General features: G+C 43.9%; 1 protein-coding gene across 7 annotated transcripts in view; it reads left to right on the top strand.

The window, feature by feature from the left end:
* The window catches only part of aff2 (AF4/FMR2 family, member 2), a 703,805-nt gene that overhangs the window by 629,127 nt on the left and 55,120 nt on the right, over positions 1-19,558 (top strand). For all 7 annotated transcript variants that reach the window (XM_072271046.1, XM_072271044.1, XM_072271049.1 and 4 more), the window contains 3 exons: positions 1,420-2,427; positions 11,781-11,905; positions 16,958-17,174. In XM_072271046.1, the coding sequence (XP_072127147.1) occupies positions 1,420-2,427; positions 11,781-11,905; positions 16,958-17,174 (1,350 nt within the window). The remainder of the gene's footprint in view (positions 1-1,419; positions 2,428-11,780; positions 11,906-16,957; positions 17,175-19,558) is intronic.

Below are 19,558 nucleotides of genomic sequence, written 5' to 3'. Positions count from 1 at the left end.
AATAAGTAGTGCAAAAACACAGAGATAAAAAAAGTAGTGAGTAATGACTTCAATGTCCACTTAGAAATCATATGGCAGAGTGAAAGAGCTGTTCCTGAATCACTGAGTGTGTACCTTAAAGCTCCTGTACCTCGTTCCTGATGGTAACAATGAGAAGGGGGCATGTCCTGGGTGGTGGGGGTCCTTAATGATAGACGCCGCCTTTCTGAGGCACCACTCCTTGAAGATGTCTTGGATACTACAGAGGCTAGTGCCCATGATGGAGCTGACTGACTTTACCACTCTCTGCAGTTTACTTTGATCCTGTGCAGTTGTTTCCCCTCCCCCCTGCCGCCAATACCAGACAGTGATTCAGCCAGTCAGAATGCTCTTCACAATACATCTATAGAAGTCTTTGTGTGGTTTAGGTGTAAACCAAACTCCTAATGAAAGATAGCTGCTGTCTTTCCTTCTTTATAACTGCATCTGTGTTGGGACCAGCTCAGATCCTCAGAGACACTGACAACCACTGAAATAGCTCACTCTCTCCGCTTCTGATCTCTCGATGGGGACTGGTTTGTGTTCCCTCGTCTTACTCTTTCTGAAGTCCACAACCAGTACTTTGGTCTTACTGACGTTGAGTGCAAGGTTGTTGCAGTGATACCACTCAACTAGCTGATATATCTCACTCCTGTATGCCTGCTTGTGTTGGGCATGTGGCCAGGTGGTTAAGGTGTTCCTCTGGTAATCTGAAGGTCAGTAGTTCGAGCCTCAGCTGTGGCAACATGTTTGTGTCCTTGAGCAAGGCACTTAACCACACATTGCTCTAGTGTCTGTGCGAGGAGTGGCGCCCCACAAAGACTTCCAATCTGCACCTTGTAAGGCATGAAAATGCCCGACGCAGGCCTCTCATGGTCTGAGTCGACGTTCCCTCCTCCTGTATGCCTTCTTATCACCAAAATCCCCCTCTGATTCCCCTTAAATATTTGACATTTTGTCCTAAACCTATGGTTTCAAGACTCACCCAACCTCAGTGGAAAAAGCCCGCTTGCATTTACCCTGTCTATACTCCTCAGTCTTTTGTATACCTCTATCAAGTCTCCCTTCATTCTCATACACTGCCACAAAAACAACCAATTTCACATTATTCAAAGATTCAAAGTACATTTATTACTAAAGTATGTAAGCAGTATACAACCTTGAAATTTGTCTTCCCACAGACAGCCATGAAACAAAGAAACACCGTGGAACCCATTCAAAGAAACCATCAAACACCTAAGGTGAAAAAAATTCAAATCTCACCAAAAAAAAAGCAAAAAACACAGAGTATAAAATATAAACCACATTGAAACAGAGTAGGAATGGTCAGTTTAGTTCAGTTCAGTGATAATAAATGTGATTTATGATTTCTTGTTGACAATTTTTTCTCTGTTTCCCCAGCCTGAACCACCGTCCACGAACAAGTGGCAGTTGGACAAATGGCTCAACAAGGTCACCTCCCACAGCAAGACCATCATCAACAGCCAGACCGATTGTGAGGTACTGAGTGATTCCCAGTCCCAGAGCAACCAGGAGATCGATGCTCAGATCAAAGGGAAACAGTTTCTTCCATTGCCTCAGCCGGATTCCAAAGATCGGGTCCTACTTGGGCCTGTCAGGGAGAAAGCCAAGCCAAGGTCGACTCCGAAAGTGCCAGAGGGGAAGCTGGTGAAGCAGAAGTCTCCCATCCACAACGAGCCCGCTCCGCCCAAGAGGACCACGAGCAAGTCGCAGCCCAGGAAGGTGGAGCGTACCCCGAGCACGGAGGCTCCCGATGCCTGGCTCCGGCCCAACCATTCCGCCAGCACACCCAAAGACAGGGATGGGCGGGGAAGCTCGTCTGACCAGCCCAAGGCCAAGGCGAAAGCAACCAGCACCAAGGCCGGACCCCGCAAGGAACCGCGGAGTACCGCGGTGGCCACTGTGGACAAAAAGAAGCACCGCGTGCCTGGTAAGATTGTGCCTAAGTCAAGGGAATTTGTGGAGACTGACTCATCGGACTCACACACAGACCAAGAGGAGGTCGCGGCTGGGAAAGTGGCAGCTCCTCCCACTGCGGCTAGCAGTTCGGTAAAACCCAAAGACTGCATAAGCATCCCAAGTAGCTGTGCCAGCATCTGTATGGACAACACCACCCTGGAGCAAGGGACCGTCGATCTGGACGAACAATCGTTCTCTCCACTCCCGCTCCCGCAGAATGAACTGCTGTCCCCACTGAGAGACTACGAGGAGATCAAATCTCTTTGGGTGAAATTAGATCTCAGCCTTTTGTCGAGGATCCCTGGACAGGCAGTGGAAGAGAATGTGCCCAACAAGGTAGAGGTTAGACAACCCAACAGCAAACACAACTACCAGCCCCCTTCACCAGTGACGGACAAGAACGCCATTAAAACAAAGCGGAAACACAAGGTGAGACATGTGACCAAGATTAACTCAGTTGAGGATTGAGAATGAAGCAATGCTTTTGGGATTGGATGTTGGTTTATTATTGACACATACTGACATACAGCACAAAGAGTTTGCCTTGCACTCTGCTCATACAGATCCAATCATTATACAGTGCACTGAGCCAGAACAAGGTAAAATAATAACAATGCAGAATAAATTGTAACAGACACAGAGAACGTGCAGAAACCAATAAGGTGCAAGATCTAATGGGGTAGATAGCGAGGTCCGTCTTATTGTATAAGGAGTCCATTCGAGATTCTTATTAACAATAGATTTATTGTTTGCATGATTTGATTTTTTTCTGCATATTGAGTGTTTGTCAGTCTCTTTTTAATTGTGTTCTTTTGGGTTTCTTTGCTCCATGGCTGCCTATTAGCAGAGGAATCTCAAAGTTGTATAATATATACATATTTCGATAATGAATGTACTTTGAACTTTGGATAGAAGCTGTCCTTGAGCCTGGTGGTACATGCTTTGAGACTTTTGTATCTTCTGCCCAGTGGGAGAGTGGTGAAGAAAGAATGTCAATTATGTGCCGTGTCCTATGATGTGGGTGATTATGCTCTTAACCGTGATTGTTCTTGGTAAATTTTTCTACAGAAGTAGTTTTCCATTGCCTCTGGGCAGAGAACTTACAAGACTGGTGACTCCAGCTTTTATCAATACTCCTTAGAGATTGTCTGCCCAGCGTCAGTGGTCACTTAACCAGGACATGATATGCACCAGCTCTTCATACGACCATCTGCCACCTGCTTCCTGGTTGGTGGGGGGAGCAGGGAGGTATTGCTAAGCAGGCGCTGCGCTTTGCCAGCTGGTGACCTGCAGGCTAGCGGAGGGACCTCCACCCCTGCCACCCCTGGGTGGTTAGAGCCTTTGATTATGCTGGCTGCTGCACTGAGGCAATGATAAGTGTGGGCAGAGTCCATAGAGGGGAGGCTGGCTGAGCTGTGTCCACAACTCTCTGCCATTTTTACATCCTGTGCTACCTCAGCAGGTACCTTACTTGCAGTGCAAAAACATGAAAAATGTGCGTTCAGGTCTCACTTAATTTGCTGATATATTTTGTTTTTTATGACGTAAAGGAGCCTAATAAACTCTTCTAGGGCTTCCAGCAGGTACAGGTGTACATTTTAACCAGCATTTTAATGACTAATTCTGCTGTCATCAAAACATATTAAAATCAATACCTGTACCCAGCTGGAAGCCCAAGAAGACTTTTTTTTATTCGTCATATAAGCCAGAAAAGCACTAGATCCTTTTACATGTAGGAGGGTATTCAACCCTTGAGTCTATACTGGTTTTTGGAGCTATCCCATTCCATCATTAATACTTACCCTGTAACATATTCTCCCTGTGCAATCAAATCCCCCTGGACATTCCACACAAGCTAGAAGGGAGGACAGCCAATGCACCTACAAAGCTGCAGGAAGCTCAGGTAGTAACCGGCAGAGTGTGCAAATTCCACACTCCAGCACCAGGCATCAGGACTGAAACCAGGTCCCTGTGAGGCGACAGCACGACCTTAAGTTAATTTTAGTACATTTAGAATGAAAACTCAAAAATCAGTGCTGTTTCAAATTCAGTTTAGTTTATTGTCTTACGCACCAGGGTGCAATGAACTTAAAGACAAAGGTTAGCTTTATTTGTCATGCCTACGTCGAAGCACACGGTGAAATGCATCGTTTAAGACAGAGGTTGACAGACCCTGATTATTCGGAGCATGAAGCTATATGGCGAGAACGCAGGTGTTTGGGGCTCAGAGGGAAATGCATCAGCCATGATGAAATGGTGGAGCAGATTCAGTGGGCCGAATAGCCAAACTCTGCCCCTGTATCTTATGGTCTGACATACATCAAGGCCCATCACAGTCGGATTATGTGCTGGAGGCAGACTGCAAGTGTCACCAAGCTTTCAGCACCAACATAGCTTGGTCATAACTTACTAACCCAAACCTGTATGTCGTTGGACTGTGGGTGGAAACTAGACCACTCAGAGGAAACCCATTCAGTTTTGGGGAGAATGTAGAAACAGTGGCAGGAAATTAACCCTGATCAGTGATCACAGACGCTGTAAATCGATGCACTAGCTGCTAAGTCACCCCGAAAACAGTGAAATGCGACTTTTGCGTCAAATCAAATCATCGATCGTCATGCTGGGGGCAGCTCGCAAGTGTCGCTGTGCTTCTGGTGCCAACATAACATGCCCACATCTCACCAACCCTAGCCATACATCCTTCAAAGTCAACTGAAACTCAAAGTTCTTTCACCTTCCCAGTTAATTAGGAATGAACATCTAATGTTCTCTTTGCCATTGATGGATTAAGCAAAAGATAAGAATAGGTTGATTGATGGTATTCAAATGAATCAAATGCTAAAGATGAGGAGGAGCTTTGACAGGGTTGACGTGAAGAGCCTGTCCCATGTTAGAAGAAGAATCAGCAATAATCTAATAACCTACAGAATAAATTAAGACTCCTAACCTACGATATCTACTTGCTAGGACAAAGTTAGCAAAAGCAATGATTCAGGAAAGATTACTTCCCCTCTACCTTCAGGTTTCTGAGTGGAACAGAACATGAAGATAGAACATGGACAGGACACTACAGGTCCTTTGGTTCATAATGTGCTGATCTTTCAACCTACTCTAAGATCAATCCAACCCGTCCCTCCTGTGCAGTCTTCCATCTTTCTATCATCCATGTGCTTGTTGAAGAGTTTCTTAGATGTCCCTAATATATCTGCCTCTATCACCACCCCTGGCAGTGCGTTCCACACATTCATCACTTTCTGTGTAAAAAAACCTACATCTGATGTCCCCCTATACTTCCCTCATATCATTTTATTCATCTTTACCAAGTGGCTTCTCATCCTCCTCCGCTCCAAAAAGAAAAGCCCTAGCTCCCTCAAGCTATCCTCATAAGACATGCCCTCTGCTCCAGGCAGCACCCTACCTGAAGCTTCCACATCCTCCTTCTAATGCGGTGACCAGAAGTGAACGCAATATTCCAGACGTGGGAGTTCTGGGAGGCCAGCAGCCTCCCTGATAGCTGCATCTGCCTGAAGTGCATCCAACTTGTGCTCTTTAAAGAGCACCGGCTGTATGACTTACGGCTCTTTCGGAAGAATGAGGACATGGTAGATAAGAGCTGCTGGGAGGTAATCACCTAAGTTGCGGGAGGCAGGTAGCTGTGAGTGCCTCTCAGGAGAGGGAAAGGGAATAGGCAGGCACTGCAGAGGAATACTGCTGCCTTGTCTTGTTTGTGTATACTATTTGTTTGTATACATAATTAGGGTGTAACGATGGTGTAGTGGTTAGCACAACACTCAACAGTAGCAGTGACCCAGGTTCGATTCCTGCCACTGCCTATAAGGAGTTTGCATGTTCTCTCCGTGACCACATGGGTTTCCTCCGGGTGCTCCGATTTCCTCCCACGTTCCAAAGACCTACCATTTGGTCATTGTAGATCGCCCTTCGATTAGACTCAGATTAAACTGGGGGATTGCTGGGCAGCGCGCTCAAAGGGCCAGAGGGGCTTATTCCGCGCTGTATCTCAATAAATAAATAAACTTACAGGACTGCTGCCACAGAGCAACAAATTTCACATCATTGGAGTCAGTGATGATGAATCCAATTCTCATTCTGAGCTGGAATTTGCCCTCCAAGCCGCACACCATCCCAAGGTCAAAAGCCTGGAGCTCTCTCTGCAACAGCGCCGTGGTGGACCCACACCTCAAGGATTGCAGAGGTTCAGGAAGACCGTCTCCACCAGCTTCTCAAGGGTAATTAGAGACGGGCAGTTAAATAATAGTTTTGCCCACAGATCTTGAATTATCAAACAAACCTCTGCTGAATTTTAGATCCAGTGAAGCACCGAGTAGTGAAAATCTGAAATTCTGTCCCCCAAAAATCTGTGAGTGCTGAAGAACGATGTGTGGCACAATGACATAACAAGTAGAGCGGTTTATTCACAGCTGAAGACAAGGGTTCGATCCTGAGCTCTGCCATTATCTGTGGGGAGCTTGCGCATTCTCCCCATAGGAAACAACTCCTGGTTTTCTAATTTCCGTCCGCATCTCAAAGATGTGCTGGTTGGTGAGTTAATTTGTGTCAATGAGTGACAGAATGTGAAGAGAGCTGATGGAAACCATTTCTTTGTTTTGTTGGTGCATGCAAGAGGATGGTTGTCAGGGTAGCGTAGTGGTTAATGCCAGGCTATTACAGCTCAGGGTTATCAGAGTTCAGAGTTCAATCCTGGCATCCTCTGTAAGGAGTTTGTCCCTGTGGAATGTGTGGGTTTCCTCTGGGTACACCAGTTTCCTCCTACAGTCCAATGACATACCGGTTAGTAGATTTAATTAGTCATTGTATATTGTCCCGTGATCAGGCAAGGGTTAAACTGGTGGATTGCTGGTGGCATGTCTCAAACGACTGGAAGAGCATATTCCGCGCTGTATCTCTAATAAATAAATAAATGAATAGATGAATCTCAAGGTTTTATATGGTGGTATTCTTCTTCTTGGGCCCTTGGCTCCCGATGGAGCATAGGCCATCGATGACCTCCTGCTCCCATCATCCTCTGTTCTGAGCCAGTATCTGGAGAGTGGACTAGGAGTGTCTCCATCGTGTAATTTTTCTCCTCCATGTGTTCTTTGGGAATTCCGTTTTAATGCCTGCCTGGTGATGTTAGCTTCTTCAAGGTCTGGCCAATCCAGCTCTGTTTCTATTTGCATATGGTATGCATTCTTTGATAATAAAATTGAACTTTGAACTTCGTTTGATTGTCAGCAGAGACTCACTGAGCTGAAGGGCCTGTTCTGTTGTTGTATGACTGTATAACAGAATTTCTAATTCCTACTGACAATTAAAGATCAGATTTATTTGTCGTGTACATCGAAACATCGAACCATACTGTGAAGTATGTCACTAGCGTTAAATCAAATCAGTGAACACGAGAAAATCTGCAGATGCTGGAAATCCGAGGCAACACACACAAAATGCTGGAGGAACTCAGCAGGTCCAGCAGGATCTATGGAAAGGAATAAATAGTTAACATTTCAGGTCAAGACCCTTCATCAAGACATCATTTCCATAGATGCTGCCTTACCTGCTGAGTTCCTTCAACATTTCTCTGGTGTGGTGCCGGCGAAGGTTGTGCTAGAGGAAGCACACAATTGTCGCCATGCTTCTGGCACCAGCATAACATGTCCGCAATTTACTAACGCTAACCATGCATCTTTGGAATGTGGGAGGAAATCAGAGCACTTGGAGGAAACCCATGCGGTCAGGGAGAGAACGTATAAGTTCCTTGCAGTCACCATTTTGAATTGAACCCTGATTGGTGATAGCTGGTGCTGTAAAGCAATTACACTGACCGCCACACTAGCGACAGATCTGTGTTAGTTCAATCTACTGAGGATTTTGTGACAAAGGTGAGGGAAAAGCCAGTATTAGTTTCTCATCGTTGATTTCCCAGAAGAATTTCAAACTAAGTTTTATTATCAAAGTACATATATGGCACCATATACAACCCTGTGATTCATTTTCATGTGTGCATACTCAATAAATCTATAAAATAATAACGATAACAGAATCAATGAAAGACCACCCAACTAGGGTGTTCATCCAGAGTGTAGAGGACAACAAACTGAGCATATGCAAAAAGAAGAAACAATAATATTAAATAAATAAGCAATAAATATCGAGCACATGAGATGAAGAGTCCTTAAAGGTGAGTCTATGGGTTGCGGGAACATTTCAATGATGGGGCAAGTGAAGTTGAGTGAAGTTATCCCCACTGGTTCAAGAGCCTGATGAATAAGGTGTAGTGACAGGCGCGAGTCCTGCGGCTCTTGTACCTTTTTCCTAGGCAGCAGTGAGAAGAAGGCATATCCTGGGTGGTGGAGGTCATTGATGGTGGATGCGGCTTTACTGCGACAATGTTTCCTGGAGGTGTGCTCAGTGGTTGGGAGGGCTCACCCCTGATGAACTGGACCATATCCACTACCTTTTGTAGGAGTTTCCATTGAACAGCACTGGCGTTTCCATACCAGGCTGTGATGCAGCCAGTCAATATACTGCCCACTACACATCAATAAAGGTTTTCCGAAGTTATAGATGGAGAAATGGATGGAGAGATGTGATCGCCCACACTGAATGGCAAGGCACCTGACTGACGATGAAGGTTACAGACGTCATGCTGATTCTCCACAAACTCCTGAGGAAGTAGAGGTGCAGCTGTGTTTTCTTCGTAATTGCACCTCTTGCTGGGCAACGAGAGCAGTGTGCTTACAGGTCCTTGTCCGAGCTGAATCGTCTCTTCCGGTCCAATAATAAAAGTGAAAGCAGGGAATGGATGGTGAGCAAGGTGAGATTGCTTGCCCCCTCCTGTCAATGGAGATTATCCAGTGCCACAGTTAATTACAGGAACATGGCTGATTCGTGTGGCTCCTGTTTCAGCACAGGGAACATACCTCAGAGTTCTTGCGAACAGGTAAATCTGTAATGAGTGTTCCTCACATTCACAAATAAAGTAAGCCACCATGTGCTTATTTGGGGAATTTTCCCAAAAGTGCCTGGGACAACTGTGTCAACATAACCAAGCTGCAATGTCTTCAGAATGCACTAGGCACACAGAGGTAAAGGGATATATTTCCAAGGTCTATTTATGTAAAAATCTTCAAAGTTCAAAGATTACAGTTCAATTTAATATCTAAGTACATACATTTAGGATGGTGTTGTAGTGTAGTGGTTAGCACAACGCTTTACAGTACCAGCAACCCGGGTAAAATCCCCTCTGATGCCTGTATGGAGTTTGCACATTCTCCCCGTGGTTTCCTCTGGGTGCTCCCGAGTTGTCCCACTCTCCAAAGATGTGCTGGTTGGTAGGTTAATTCTTCATTGTAAGTTGTCTTGTGATTAAGCTAGGGTTAACTCGGGGGATTGCTGTGCAGCATAGGCTCGAAGGGCAGAAAGGCCTATTCCACACTGTATCTCAATAAATAATAACTAAATCAAATAATTATCTCACCATGTACTATCCTGAGATTCATTTTCTTGTGGGTGTTCACAGTACATAAAACTTCTTACCATTTGAGTATTAAATTGTTGGTGGCAATCTGTGAATCTTTTACGTTAGTCTGAGAGGCACGCATACCCAGTACTGCTTGCTCAAAGCACGGGATGCTCTCCTCTCACTGCGGCCACAGGAAGCAGGTACAGGAGCCTTGAGTTCCACACTACCAGGCTCAGGAGCAGTTCCAACATGTCAGTCCATGAGGCCACTCTCAGATTGGAGGAGCAACACCTTATATTCCATCTGGGTAGCCTCCAACCTGATGGCAGGAACATCGATTTCTCAAACTTGGGTAATTGTTCCCCCCTCCTCTCCTTCACCTGTCCTCATTCTTGTTTCCTTCTCTCACCCTTTTTTTCCATACTAGCCCATCACCCTGATCTGGTGCTGCTCCTCCATTGCTTTCTTCAATGAGCTTTTACCCTCTCCTATCAGATTCCCCCTCCTCCATCCCTTTATCTCCTTCACCAGTCAACTTCCCAGCCCTTTACTTCATCCCTTCCCTTTTCTCGGTTTCTCCTATCGCCCATCACCTTGTATTCCTTCCTCCCCTCTCTACCCACCTTCTTACTCTGATTTCTCATCCTTTACTCCAGTCCCGATAAAGGGTCTCAGCCCGAAACATTGACTGTTTATTCATTTCCATAGATGCTGTGTGACCTGCTCAGTTCCTCCAGCATTTTGTGTGTGTGTTGGCTGAGGAACAGTTATTACCTTACACCATTCATGCTCCTGAACCAGCATGGATAAATTCACTAATCCTAACACTGAACTGATTCCACAACCTATGGAATTACTTTAAAGGATTCTCCAACTCATGTACCCAGCATTATCTACTTGCTATTCATTATTACTACTAGTTTTTTATTCTGTATTTGTGCAGTGAGTCTTCTTTTGCACAGTGGTCGTTTGTCAGTCGTTTTTTGTGTGTAGTTTTTCATTGATTCATTGATCTACTATGAATGCCCACAAGAAAATGAATCTCAGGGTAAGATAGCATCTCAGGGGTGGCAGAGCAGCGTAGCAGTTAGCAAAATGCTATTACTGTGCCTGCGACCTGGGTTCAATTCCCACCACAGTTTGTAAGGAATTTGTATGTTCTCCCCATGACTGTGCGTGTTCCGACTGGGTGCTCCGGTTTTCTCCCACACCCCAAAGATGTACGGGTTAGTAAGTTAATTGGTCACATGGATGCAACTGGACAGCATGGGCCCATACTGGGCTGGAAGACACTGTTAGCATGCTGCATCTCTAAATTAAAATTTAAATTTAAAAAATGTATGGTGGCATATATCTACTTCGATGATAAATTTGCTTTGAACTTTGGCAATAGAATATTCTGTACATATAGATAGAGAGTAAAAATGTGTTTCATGAGGGCTGATGTATTGCAGTTTAAATCCAGAGATGCCCACCAAATAAATCTGTTCCTGAATCTATTATCTGCTAGTTTTGATTACAACAGTTCCAGCTATCATTCCCCATCCTCCCCCTTTCCTTTTCCCTCGCCTCAGTGGCTGTAAATTCACAGACACAAGAGACTGCAGATACATTTTATGCTTCGATGTACATGTGACAAATAAAGTTAATCTTAAAAGAAATCTTATCTTAAATCAATAGTCTCTAAGGCAAAGCTCCCATTGGACATAATTTAAATGTGTTAAAAGAGGTGCAAAACCTATTTTTGTAGTTTTCTCCAGAAACAAATTTACCACAATTAATAAAGATATTTTTTTCCAAGGGTGGAAATGGCTAATATGAGGGACAATTTTTTTAGGGTGTTTGGAGGAAAGTATGGGGGTGGGGGGGTGTCAGAATTAGACTTTTTACACAGAGAGTGGTAATTGTGTGGAAAGCACTTCCAGGTTTAGTGTTAGAAGCAGATACATTAGTGGCATTTAAGAGACATGGATGAAAGAAAAATGGAGGGACTGGTTAAATTGATTTATGGGTTAAAAGGTCAACACAACATCGTACTATTGTACTATTCTATGTTCTGTAAACTTATGACCATTTTTTTTCTGTCTGAAATTTAGCTGCAATAATTTGATGTTCATCCCCCAGTTTCGGGCCTGAACATTGATTTAATGCAGGGATTCCCAACCTTTCTTATGCCATGGACCAATGTCATTAAGCAAGGGGTCCGTGGACCCCAGGTTGGAAGCTCCTGGGCTAATGGAATGCCAGGAAATTGTCAAGGTGCAAAATGGCCTCCTTTATGATGCATTGTTCCTTTCCACAGATGGAGAACACAGAAAGTCTTTGTGAACTGAAGAAACAGCACACAGAGAAGGAGTCCCCAGCCCCAATGCTGCTCCCTGCCAGCTGCTCATCCACTTCCAGCCACAAGGTCCTTAGCAACAAAGAGTAAGCACTTTCCAAATTTATCACCCATTCCTGCCCACGTATAACCTTATCTTTTCTGGTTCATTATCGTCACGTGAACAGAAACAGGTTGAAAAACATTTTGGGAGTTCTAATAAGCCTAGGCTATGCATTCAGTGGCCACTTTATTCGGTACCTTCTGTATGATCGTACATTCGTGGTCTTCAGCTGTTGTAGCCCATCCATTTCAAGGTTTGATCTGTGCTAAATTCCAAGGTGCTCTTTTGCACACCACTGTTGTAATGCTTGATTATTTGAGTTATTTTCATTTTCCTGTCAGCTTGAACACACTCTCCGATGTCAATTCATCCTTTAAGGTGCCCAAAACTGCTCACAATACTCCAAGTGAGGCCTCACCTGTGTCTTGCACAGCCCAACTACTACATCCTTGCCTTTATTGTCCCAGGCAGCATGGTAGCATTGTGCTTAGCACAACTCTAAACAGTGCCAGCGACCCAGGTTCAATTCCTGCCACTGTCTGTACGCTCCCCCCGTTACTCTGTGGGTTTCCTCTGAGTATTCCAATTTCCTCCTATGGTCCAAGGAGGTAGGTTAATTGCTCATTGTTAATTGTCCCCTGATTAGGCCAGGATTAAATTGGGGGATTGCTGGGTGGCGTGCCTTGAAGAGCTGAAAGGGCCTATTCCACACCGTATGTCTATAAATTAATAAAAAAATACACACTGAGCTGCCTGGAAAAACATTTTGTTTTGTGTGTCCCCAGGCAGACCATGGCATATATAATTACAGTGAAGTAGATAAAAGAAAACAGAATACAGAATATAGTGTTGAGATGACAGGTTCTGACAATCTTACAAATGAGAATTAGTCAAAGTCGATGTTAATTTTATTGTCTTGTGTTCAAGTGCCTGTATACACAGGTGTAATGAAAAACTTCCTTGCGGCCACATCATAGGCACAGAGCATCAGGGAAGCAGCAGTGACCAGAAACACAATATAAATTCAGCATTGTTTTTATATGAAAGAAAACCAGTGATCTATATCAACAGTCTGGATGATAATGTGATTAACTGGGTCAGCGTACTTGCGGATGACACCGAGATTCGGGGTGTATTGGTCAGCGAGGAAGACTATCAGTTTGTAGCGGGGTCTGGACCAGCTGAAGAAATGTGATGGAAAATGGCAGATGGAATTTAATGTAGACAGGTGCAAGGGTTTGCACTTTGGTAGGACCAATCATGGTAGCTTTTACACAGTGAACGGTCGGGCACTGAGGAGTGTGGCAGAACTAAAGAATCTGGGAATACAGGTCCATTAATTCATTGAAAGTGGTGTCACAGCAGACAGGGTCATAAAGAAAGCTTTCAACACATTAGCCTTCATAAATCAAAGTATTCAGTACAGAAAATGAGATGATATGTTGAAGTTGTATAAGACACTGGTGAGGCCTAATTTGGAATATTGTTCGCAGTTTTGCTCCCTTTCCTACAGGAAAGATGTAAATAAGGTTGAAAGAGAAAATTGCCAGGTCTGGAGGACCTGTGTTATATGGAAAGATTGAATAGGTTAGGACTTTATTCCTTGGAAAGTAGGAGATTGAGAGGAGATTTGACAGAGGTATGCAAAATTATGAGCGGGTTAGAAAGGGTAAACAGAAGCAGGTTTTTTCCACTGAGGTTCAGTGAGACTAGAACTCAAAGTCATGGGTTAAGGGTGAAAGGTGAAAAGTTTAAGAGGAACATGAGGGGAAAATTTTTCAGTCTGGATCGTGAGAGTGTGGAATGAGCTGCTGGTGCAAGTGGTGCATGCAAGCTCGATTTCAACGTTTAAGAGAAATTTAGATAGGTACGTGGATAGTTGGGGTATGGAGGGCTTTACTCCCGGTGCAGGTCGATGAGAGTAGGCAGTTTAACTGGTTCGGCACAGACTAGAAAGCCCAAAGGGACTGGTTCTGTTCTGTACTCTTCTGTGACTCTATAATTCTGTGCAATGGAGGCTCCATACCAGACTGTGATGTAACCAGTCAGATTGCTCACCGCAATGCATCCAGGAAAAACTTGCAAGAGTCTTTCATGACATACCAAATCTCCTCAAACCCCTAACAAAATAGGGCACCTGGTTCTTGCGGCCCATTCTCAGGCAATAAATTTCCATGTTAGCCCTGTTAAAAGAGATTTTCATTGTCCAGCCATCAGAGATTGAATAACTTTGAGTAATGATATTAAAAATGTACATTTTTATGGAAAATTAATGGCAGTCATTAAGACTAGATCCAGAAAGTTATTTACGAATGAACTGTGCACTTGGAAAGTGATCAAATAATTAGATTTTGGAATGATTTTAATGCAGCAATTATCCTTGGCAGCAAATGTTGCTGTAACAAGTATTAGTCTGGACCCACACCCACACAGAGAGAGGCAAGATGAGTAGATGAAATGAACACAGTGTATAGAGTTCAGGGCACTACTGCTAATGGTTGCCTGTTGATTACGCTGCTGGCTTATTGATCTATAAACAATAACCTAAATCTCACCACCTGAAGATGTGAAATTTATATTTAAATAATGTTGTATATAAATTGAGAAAAGGCTGATATCAGGCATGGTGATTATGGGACAATGAGTTGCCATGAATCCCCATGTAAACATAGAATATAGAACAGCACAGTACAGGCCCTTTTGGTCCATAATATTGTGCTGACCTGCTAACCTCCACCACCGTTAATCTAACCTTCCCACCCACATAGCCCTCCATTTTTCTTTCATCCGGGCCAACTAAGAGTCTCCTAACTGTTCCTTTTATATCCAGTAGAAGGCATGTCTTGGATGGGGTTCCTTAGGGATGGATGCCATTTCCTTGAGGCACTACCCCCTGAAGGTGCCCTGGATAGTGGGAGAGTTGTGCTCGTGACGGAGCCGCCCAAGTCCGCAGCCTCCCAGAACCCTGCGCATTGAAGCCTCCACGCCAGGTGGCGACGCAACCAGTCAGATCGCACCTCACGGAAACCTGCTGGAGTCCCGTCAACACACCAAGCCCTGTCAAACGCCCAATGAAGCAGAGTCTCCCACAAAAACATCCCCCCCCCCCGACGCTAGAAATTCCCAGCAAGTTGGGACCAGCTCGCTAAAATTTTTAAGGGACTTAAATCCACCATCCTAACCCACACACAGATTCAGACCCACCTGTGGGATGACCTACCAGGGTTTCAAAGCAAGATAACTACAGATGGACAGTTAAGGTTTAACTTTATCTAAAAGTTTTTAATCAAAAATGTTGAAATGCTATAAATAAATTAATTAAGCAAACAGCCACAGTTGAGCATGAAAAAATTGGTGGCACTATGGTGCGACAATACAGTTGTTGCCACTGTACATTCAAAATGTGCCTCCAGATGACGATATCCAACATTCAGGACTCTCACCACCCATGTCCCCTTCTCATTGCTACCATCAATGAGGAGGTATGGGAACATGAAGGCACTCACTCAATGTTTTGGTAACAGCTTTTTCACTCCGCCATCAGACTTTTGAATGGACCACAAGCACTACCTCAATTTTTGCTCTCATTTTTGCACTAATTATTTAATTTCAATTTAATTCAAGTTTAATTGTCATTTAACCATATATGAATACCCATGAATACAGCCAAACGAGACAGCTTTACTCCAGGGCCAAGGAGAAAAATACAGTACCAACAGTCACACACAGCACAAGGCACATACATACAGCACTTTCAAGATAGCAAGTACATAAATAAATCTTTCTTTTCAAATCTTTTTATTATTATTATTATCCAAAATTAACACGCGTACATCAAAGTAAACAACACTTACAATGTCTCAAGAAAAAAAACATTATTTTAAAGATTGAAAAATTTTTGGTGCTAATAAAAAAAACCTCTACTGAGCAAGAAAAAGTGTGGGGGAGAAGTGTTCAACCCCGGAACCAAGCGTCATACAAAAAGCTTCGAAAGATAAACATCAAACCACCAGCAAGAAAAAAAATGTACCAAAAATTTACAATTAGACGTGGAGGAAATCTATGAATTAACTCAAATGCACATAAATGTATCAGTAAGATACAGCCTAACAAATATAAAAGTAGTTCAGACCCAAGCTATGAATGCTACAGAAATCTGTAGCTTGTCTATATATTTTTTATTGTAACTTAAAGTACTTTACTTGTAAATAAAAGTGTCTTTCCTTGACTCCATCAGGCCAGTTTATAATCTTGATATCAAGTGCTGTCTGTGAGAAGTTTGCACGTTCTCATGTCCAATGTGAGTTTCCTTTGAAACCTCAGGATTAGAATCAGGATTATTATCACTGACAGAGATCATAAAATTTGTGGTTTTACAACAGCATTCAGTGCAATGCATAAAAAAATACTGTAAGCTAAAATGCAGAATGTATAAAAAATATATAAATAGTAGAAAAAGAAAGCAAATTAGTAAGGTCATGTTCATGGACCATACAGAAACCTGATGGCAGAGGGGAAGAAATTGTTCTTAAAATATTGAGTTACATCTTCAGTCTCCTGTACCCCCTCCCTGATGGTAGTAATGAGAAAGGGGCATGTCCTAGATGATGGGGCCCTTAGTGATGGATTCTGCCTTCTTCAGGAACCAACTTTTGAAGATATCTTCAATGCTGGGGAAGCTAGTGCCCATGATGGAGTTGGGTGAGTTTACAACTCTCCGAAGCTATTTTCAGTCAACCAGTAAGAATGCTCTTCATGGTGCATCTGTAGCAATTTGCTAAAGTCTTTGGTGACTTACCAAATCTCCCCAAGCTCCTAATGAAATATTGTGGCTGGTGAGCCTTCTTTGTGATTGCATTGGTATGTTGGGCCCAGCACAGGTCTTCAAAAGTCCAAAGAGGTGCTATGGCTAGGCTAAGTGAAAGTGTACAGTACCCATGTGGTACATGGAAACAGGAGGGTGTGTCACCCTGAGGGATAGCGTAGCTGTGATGGGCTGTCATGAAGGGATAGAAAGGCTGATTGAAGCGTTTTGTGCTCCTGACCCTCTAGTATGCTATGTCCTGGAGCATTCACTAATTCTTTCTTCTCTTAGGCTAACGAAACAGTTGACGAAAAGGGAGAGGAAGTTCCCGCCACCACTCTCGCCACTGCCAGATGAACCAGAGCTCAAACGACGGAACAGCGAGAGCAGCTCTCTCGGCCCAGAGAGTGGCGGCGACTCCATACCGACCAGTGCCTCACAGACCTCCACGCAATACAGACACCGCAAACCAGACAGCAAGCCCCCCTGCCATGCAAAAAACCCCACCGTGAGTCCTTCTTCTTAACTTGTCATGGATGGGATGGAAATCACACAGCTTGCTCATATGTAAAAGCAGAATACACTCAAGGTGTTGGAGGAACGCAGCAGGTCAGACAGCATTTGTGGAGGGTCAACTGATGAAAGCTCTTGGCCCAAAATATTGACTGTTCATTTGTCCCCATGGGTTCTACCTGACTTGCTGAGTTCTTCCAACATTTTGTGTGCATTGGCCTTTAATATGAAGTGCCTGCTCTTCTCACTCCTGTGATCTGTGATCAGGCTCACTGGGAGGAATTCAGTTTGGGTGTGCTGCTCAAGATTTTCAACATATACAGAATGTCTTGTGCATCATTTTGAGGGCTGGGTCGTTGAGAATGCAACGCTGTGTCAGTGCTGCCCTGAGCACTTAATCCAAGCTCAGAATTCATTTCGGAACTGGCAACTGCACTCTCAGTGATACAACCCAGACCCAGGCATTTTCTGCGTTGCTTAAGGTGAAATTGAGATATTTTATTTTCACACATTTTAAGTCTGAATTCATTTTTTCAAGTTGACAAGGTAGAATCTGAACTGAAAATCTCTGGATTACCGAGAGGCTGCCTGACCTGCTGAGTTCCTCCAGCATTTTGTGTGCATTGCTCCAGATTTCCAACTTCTGCAAAATCCTGTTATTGCTGTAAAAGCAAGAGGCAGTTTATTTGGATTTCCAAGTCCTAACTATAATTCAGTTGGTTGAACGTTCTCATCTCAGATTCACTAAGGGCAAGTAACACCCCAAAAATTTCAACAGGAGAAAGAATTGGCCACCAGGCTTCTCAAGTCTGCTCCGCCATTCCACTTGGCACTAGCTGCTATTTCCCAGGCCTCTTCTTTCGAGCCATAGCTCAAAGCTCGAAATAAATTTATTATCAAAGTACACATATATCACCATTACTACCCTGAGATTCTTTTTCTCATACAATAAAATCAGTGAAGAACCACACACAAGTAAAGACTGACAAACAACCAATGTGCGAAAGAAAACAAACTGTGCAAATATAATGATAAATAAACAAACAAACAAACGATACTGAGAATGTGAATTAGTAGGTTGTGGAGTCAGTTCAGTGTTGAGGTGAGTGAAGTTATCCACACTGGTTCAGGAGCCTGATGGATAGGCAGCCAGTGCAGAGTACCCCTGTGGTCATCCCCTCAACAACAGGCGTACCACTTTGGATACTGTTGCGGAGCGATGACCTAGCAGAGGAAAGCCTTGACATTGAGTCTGGCTGTATGGCTCAGAAGGGAAGAGGGGAGAAAAGGCGAGCTGTAGTGATGGAAGAGTCATTGATTAAGGGAATAAAAAGGAGGTTCTGTGGAGGAGAACGGGATTCCCAGATGCCAGACTCAGGGACATCTTGGATCAAGTGCTCAGCATTCTTAAGTCGAGGGAGAGCAGCCAGAGGTCGTGCCCATGTCAGTACCAAAGACATGGGCAGGAGGGGTGATGAAGTCCTGCAAAGTGAGTTCAGCAATTAGGTGCTAAGTTCAGGGACAGGACCTTCAGGGTTGTGATCGCAGGATTGCTATTCATGCTATGTGCTAGTGAGGCAAGAAATAGGAAGATCATACAGTTTAACACATGGCTAAGGAGATGGTGTTGTTGTCATCTATTTCAACAATCTAGATGATAATATGGTAAACTGAATCAGCTAATTTGCAGATGACACTAAGAATGGGATTGTAGTGAACAGAGAGGAAGACTATTAAAGTTGCAGCAAAACCTGAATCAGCTGGAAATTTGGCTGAAAAATGGTAGATGTAATTTAATGCAGACATGCAAGGACCAACCAGGGTACTGGAGGTCTTACAGGGGAGAGGTAGGGCACTGAGGAGTGCGGTAGAACAGAGGGATTTGTGCAATCTGGTCACCTACCTACAGGAAAGAAGTAAATAAGATTGAAAGAGTGCAGAGCAATTTTACAAGGATGTTGCCAGGACTTGAGGACCTGAGTTTTTGGGAATTATTGAATAGGTTAGGACTTTATTTCCTGGAACCTAGAAGATTGAGGGAAGATTTGATAGAGTATACAAATTATGAGGGGCATAGATAGGATAAATGTAAGCAGGCTTTCCACTGACTGAGGGTGGAAGAGGCTACAGCAGGAGGTCATGGGTTAAAGGTGAAAGGTGAAGTTATAAGACAAACATGAGGGGGAACCTCTTCGCTCAGAGGGGAGGGGTATGGTTCATATGCAGGTTGATGGGATTAGGCAGATTAATAGTTCAGCCGTTCCTTTTGCATTTATTTGTTTTTTTTTACGAGGCTGAGTTGCTAGTTCGACGCTCAACCCAGCATGGGTGCAAAGCGAGCAAGAAGCTGGCCGGATTTTCACCTGCGACCACTTGCCT

The sequence above is a fragment of the Mobula birostris genome, chromosome 10 (assembly GCF_030028105.1).
Source record: "Mobula birostris isolate sMobBir1 chromosome 10, sMobBir1.hap1, whole genome shotgun sequence".
NCBI lineage: Eukaryota > Metazoa > Chordata > Chondrichthyes > Myliobatiformes > Myliobatidae > Mobula > Mobula birostris.
Note: the sequence above shows the minus strand (reverse complement) of the source record. Positions and strands in the feature narration are given on the sequence as shown.